General features: G+C 39.6%; 1 protein-coding gene across 1 annotated transcript; it reads left to right on the top strand.

The window, feature by feature from the left end:
• Positions 1-302: 302 nt before the first annotated feature.
• LOC135678939 (protein P21-like) lies at positions 303-1,222 on the top strand. Its single transcript, XM_065192207.1, has one exon. It carries the CDS (start codon positions 318-320, stop codon positions 1,002-1,004), a length of 687 nt encoding a protein of 228 aa, XP_065048279.1. The 5' UTR covers positions 303-317; the 3' UTR covers positions 1,005-1,222.
• Positions 1,223-6,481: the final 5,259 nt, after the last annotated feature.

Genomic DNA, 6,481 nt, shown 5'->3' with positions numbered 1-6,481 from the left:
CAGTATATACCCCACATCAACTCGTCTTTGTCTATTGCACCTCTTTTCTATTCTATTTCCTTGGCCGTATCGTGCCAACGCTTTTACGTCCACAGTCCATTGTGTCATTTGGTTCTTAGCTCCTGTCGTGGCATCTAAGCGATACTTCCTTCCACCATGCATGGCACGGACAAGAGATAGACTTCCACATATGATGTCATCAGCATACAACCGTAAGCTTCATCTTTGTCAAGTAGTCACTTCCATGCCAACTGCTCGAAGCTTCGTCTACCTCTCCTTGCACTCTATATATACTCCCTCCTCCTACCGGTGCAGCAATGGCCTTCTCTGGTGCAGCAATGGCATCGCTCGGCGGCCTCTCCTTCCTCCTCCTCCCCCTGCTCTTCGTCGTCTCCCATGCAGCTACCTTCGACATCGTCAACCAATGCTCCTTCACTGTCTGGGCCGCCGCCGTCCCCGGAGGCGGCCGCCAGCTCGACCCGAGCCAGACCTGGACCATCAACGTCAATCCCGGCACCACAGGCGGCCGCGTCTGGGCCCGCACCGACTGCTCCTTCGATGGAAGCGGCAGCGGTAGCTGCCAGACAGGCGACTGCGGCGGCCTCCTGGAGTGCCAAGGCTACGGCACGCCGCCCAATACGCTGGCCGAGTTCGCCCTCAACCAGTTCCAGAACTTGGACTTCGTCGACATCTCCCTCGTCGACGGCTTCAACGTGCCCATGGACTTCAGCCCCACCTCGGGGGACTGCCGGGGCATACGGTGCTCCGCCGACATCAACGGGCAGTGCCCCGCGGAGCTGAGGGCGCCGGGCGGCTGCAACAACCCTTGCACCGTGTTCAAAACTGATGAGTACTGCTGCACCTCCGGCAGCTGCGGGCCGACAAACTACTCCATGTTCTTCAAGAACAACTGCCCCGATGCTTACAGCTACCCCAAGGACGACGCAACCAGCACCTTCACCTGCCCCGGTGGGACTAATTACAGGGTTGTCTTCTGCCCTTAATTATCACGTGGGAGGAGAAGGAGGTGACGGCGGACGTACAAAGAATCTACTCGTAGATAAAAGAATAATAAGCCAATTACCCAGTAATAACAACGAATAAGAGGGTGTCTGTATTGACATCCGAATTGATGAGTGCTTTGTTGCACAAGTGATATATCTCATATCCCTATGTTGTACGTCATTTGATGTTATGAAAGTTTCTATAGAAGTCGACAATAGGATCTCTTGTTGGCATCAAACTCGAGAAAAATATAATATCACAACATTTAGATCTTGTCATATGGACTTTTTGGATCTCTCTCGATGATTTGAATTTGTGTTAGATGGATTGCCAGTTCTAGAATAATGTGGCCATCAAGTCAAATAAACATGCAATATATTATAGTACTTCAGGTCATCTGACTCAGGACTTCCAAGAGATCTTGAGGTCCTATTTTGACAAGTTAGGCAGATAGAAAATATGAAGTCATGGATTTTTCATTTAAAGATCTGGATATGATTTTTTATCAACACCAATTAAGCTTTAACATTCTCTCTCCAAATGTTCTGCTTGTTTTTGGGTGAAAGAAAAATCCTGTCATACGTAACAGGAAATTAATTAGATTGAAGCAGGATCTGAACACTTCCATTTGTTCCATGACATATTTCACCACCCAAGAAAAGTTGTGGTTGTCTTGAAGAGTGGTGTCAATTTCCACTAGTTATGAAGCCTTCTCATCAAAAGGACTAGAAATGACTTTGGTAATTTAGATATTGGATTAAGTTTTAGTTTGTGTTTAACAGCCTTTGAAAAAGCCAACGTCAACCGTTTGAGAAGTCCATCAGTATCTAGAAAAAATAATCGAAGGTTTTTTTTTTTGTTCTTGGGTTGATCACTAATATTCACAATCATTTTGTATTTATCTTTTATAGTTTAATATAATAGTCAAGTTATTATAAATCTATGTGATCTCAATAACATTAGAACCGATAAAAAAAAAGAAAAATTTAGATCTCGAAGATATCAAAAAAGATAAAAAAAATAATCAATTATTCGAAGGAAAAGTTGTGATTGGCATATCAAACTTATGACTTTCCAACAAAAGAGATTTAAATCATGATACTGACATCAAACAACACATGCTATCATTGTCTTACTTTATCAAAACACAAAAGAGACCAACAAAAAGAAAAATCTAATATTACAAAATCATTGTCTTCTTCTAATACTTTAATTGAAATGGAATATTATAGAGAGTTTAAGGGTTTTAGATGTATAGTTAAAATTCCTTCAAATTTGGCTCGTATTTATATAAGTTTTGAGAATTTTTTTTTAATCATATACTAAAATTACATGATCAAATTAATTATTTAAATATATGACTTATCCTCAAATCATATATTGATTAACGATGTAAGAAATATAAAATTATTATTTTATATTTATCTCTATTGTAATCTTCTATCAATAATAATAATATTTGTTTAGAATTTTCATCGACTCCCTCCATCATCATCATCATCATCATCATATTCCTTAGTCCTAATTTCATTTCGTGATAACTATACTTCCTTTGTTATGATATATTTTATTAGATCGGGAATATTGTTGTGGACTCACATCAATAGAAACTTTGGTACTAATACCAATAATTTAATTAATTTAGATGGATAATATATTTTTATTTTCCTTTGGGGTTCGAGGATCATTTTAACTCTTTCAATATAGTTTTTCTTACTTTGAAGAAAAAAATAAAAACCTTTTAATTCATTTGTGAGGTTCCTTTTTATGCTGGTCAACAATAGGTACTTAGATGGTTTGACTGAAAAGATGGTTAATTTTAGGGTGATTTTTTTACACAAATATTTTTATTTTAAGTTTTTATCGAACGACATCCTCTTATTGATTTTTCTCAAATAATAATATTTAAAATTTTAAATTTTAAAATTATCTCTCTTTTATTCACCTCGTCATGTCATTCACTCTATATTTATTGATACATTTTGCTTCCATAAAGGGAAGAAAGGAAGAGAAATGGAAAAAGATGGAGACATAGAAAAAGAGAGTGGAGCATAGTGAAAAGGGAAACCATGAGGAGGAGAAGGAGGTGATGGAAAAAAATAGATGATGGGAGAAGAGAAGAGTAATGAAAAGGGGTGATGACAGCAACAAGAGGGTGTACAAGAATAAAGGAGTGATCATTCAAGAATTTTTTAGATTTAAAGATACTTCTGGAAAAAAAATTTAAGAGGGATATAAGAAAAATTATCCTAAAGTTTATGATTAATAATAAATTAAATTAAAAATAATTTTATGAATAATTATAATATAATTTAATGTGATTAATATCTAAAGTGACATATTCTTACTCTCTCAATTCCAAGTCAAGTCAACGGTTTGAGAAGTCCATCGATATCTAGAAAAATTAATGGAAGTTTCCTTTGTTCTTGGGTTGATCACTAATGTTCACAATCAGTTGTATTTATCTTTTATATAGTCATGTTATTATAAATCTATGTGACCTCAATAAGGTTAGAACTGATTAAAAAAAAATTAGATCGCAAAATATGAAGATATCAAAAGGGACAAAAATAATTAATTATTCAAAGGAAAAGTTATGATTGGCACATTAAACTTATGACCTTTTAACAAGAGAGATTTAAATCATGATATCGACGTCAAACAAAACATGTTATCATTGTCTTACTTTGTCGAACACCAAAGAGACAAGCAAAAAAAGAAAAAAAGAAAAAATCAATATTACAAAGTTATTGTCTTCTTCTAATACTTTAATTGAAATGGAATATAATAGAGAGTTTAAGGGTTTTAGATGTATAGTTAAAAGTCCTTCATAATTTGGGTCATATTTATATAAGTTTTGTGATTTTTTTTAATTATATACTAAAATTACATAATCAAATTAATTATTTACGTATATCATTTATCCTGAAATCATATATTGATTAAGTATGTAAGAAATATAAAAATATCATTTTATATTTACCTCTATTGTAATCTTCTATCAATAATAATATTTTTTTAAAATTTTTATCGACTCCCTCCAATAGCATTATCATCGTCATATTCCTTAGTTCTAATTCCATTTGGATTAGATCAAGAATATTACTGTCATACAATGGATGCATATCAACAGATGTTGAATCTCGTATTTTGATGATGAAACCAATCGATAATTATGTTTATGTTTTAATCTGTGTTTTGAATGACGCATGATGCTTCGATCAGGATGAGACAATTAAAGTAGGAAAAATCATGTTGTGCTGGAGAAACATGTCAGAAGATTGGACGTCGGGCCGATGGATCGGTCGACGTATTGATAGAAGGCTTCGGGTCGTGGACTTGGGCATCGGGCCAAGAAGAGCGAGTATTGCGCCAAGGATATCGGAGTTGCGGAGTCAACTGACCGATTGGGCAATAGGTCGTAGGAGAGGACGATGCGCCGAAGAATCGGACGAAGCGTCGAGAGACCAATGACATGCCGGACAACTTGGTTAATTGCTTAGGATTAATTGTCTCGATCGAAGTTTTGTTTTAAGTGTGCAGGATTAACTACAATGAAAGTAAGACATGTAGCAGGAGTTGCGCCGGAGTCAGGACTATGATCACGTTGAGAGCTTGACGGAAGTCCGGACGGTCGTCGGAGGTTCTACGGGAACAAATCCGAGAAGTCCAGGAGCTTGCCAAAAGAAACTCGTCAGAACTCGCCAAGTGGATCGTTGCAAGTCCAGGAGTTTGACGAAAGTCCGTAGACGCATCGTCGGAGGACCATCGGATGTTCGCCGGAAATTCGCCGGAAGCTCACCGTAAGAAGCGATTGACGCACCGGAGTAAGCTGTAGTAAAAGCCTTAAGAATTGTCGTACTTAGCACGATGATTAAGTTAGAATCGGGAGGTGATCCCATTAACTTAATCTAGGGGCAATTGGGCCCTTGAAAGAACCAAATTGGGCCGAATGGATCAACCCATTCGGACCCAGATCTCTCGCCCAGTGGTGGCACCGCCTGGGTCGGTGGTGGCACCGCCCAGGGCTCGGTCTCCGAGGTCTGGCTGGGCGGTGCAACCGCCCTAGTCAGGCGGTGTAGGGAAATCCTTGGGGGCGACATCATATGCGCAGCGGAAGAACAAGAAAAACAAAATCTCCGATTCCCAAAAAGATGTTCGTCATCGTGCGAAGATCGGTACGCAAAAATCTGTGAAACATGAAACTGCATATAGAGTAGATTGTGTTACCTAGGGAGATCGTATATCCCTGTTTCCTTGCAGATCCTTAGGAGAGGGTGAAGGAGGTCAAGCGTCCTCCTCTCTAGCAGTGATCCACACAGCAGGGTTGCGACGATGCTCTTCTAAACTCCAGACCTACTCTGAATAGGAAAAGGCAAACAAAAGCTCTCTGGCCCATGGGGCTCTGAATCCCTCCTATTTATAGAGGTCCCCTGTTAAACCCTAATGGGTCCTCCCCTAGTGGGTATTGGATCTGCATCCAATAAGACAAGGGCTCCGTCGGATATCTAATATCTGAACCTCTATTCATCGCAATGCCTACCATATGCGTGTGACCCTCTAGGCCCAATATCGAGTTGGCCGTGAGTCATACCTGTAAGAACTCCTTCTAACTCAGTGAATTATTATCTCTGTAATAATTCACTCGACTCATCGACTACGGACGTACTAGGCCACTACGCCGTAGTACCCAGACGATACAGGGAAATCCAATCTATTGGACCTGTCTGTCCTCAGTTACCATGTACCTATAGTCCCTCATCCATCTAATATACCAGAGACCGTATATCGAGCATGGTGTTGTCAGACCCATACGGTTTCTACTCGAGTTCGCTCTAATTGGATTCTCCCGGAGAACTCTTTCTCTCTCAACCCGAATGACCCTAGCCAAGGATTTGTTTGAGCAAGAACACATGGGATATTCCTCTCATGACGCCGAGAGTGGATGATCCTCTATCGACACTCAATAGCCCTCGTAAGGTCGACTACCACTCCCAATGACCAGTTGTACTAGATCTGGGACAACCAAACCTCTAAGTATGGTATCAAAGAGTGGAGCACTCATACAGGATATCCTTGGTGTCTCAAGTCTAAGGACCAGATACACCACTAGGACTACGGAATCGCTGTCTGACAATAAGGCATCATCAACTATCCAGCATTCCGTAAGCGGATCAATCAGTGAACTCATTCTCCAATTAGCACCTGTACTGTATCCCTAGTGTCCCTACATAAGCAACTATGAGACCAGCTGCATCCATCATATGGACAGTTATACAGCACACCATTCTGTCCGGTTATCACGATATCCCTCTCGAGTAACCTATGACCGGGATTATTTAGGATATGTGTTTAAAGGTGAATCGATCTCACTATCGTGATCTCATCATGATCCGATTCCCATTGCACAAATCCAAGGACATCACAATATATGTATGCATTTATGCAATAGTTATAAAGTGATATATGCCAAAAT

The sequence above is a fragment of the Musa acuminata genome, chromosome BXJ1-7 (genome assembly GCF_036884655.1).
Source record: "Musa acuminata AAA Group cultivar baxijiao chromosome BXJ1-7, Cavendish_Baxijiao_AAA, whole genome shotgun sequence".
Classification (NCBI taxonomy): domain Eukaryota; kingdom Viridiplantae; phylum Streptophyta; class Magnoliopsida; order Zingiberales; family Musaceae; genus Musa; species Musa acuminata.
This window is presented reverse-complemented; position numbering and strand designations above follow the sequence as displayed.

What these genes read in the sequence shown, in the direction of transcription:
- LOC135678939 (XM_065192207.1), top strand. Translation starts at nt 318, where the DNA reads ATGGCCTTCTCTGGTGCAGCAATGGCATCGCTCGGCGGCCTCTCCTTC.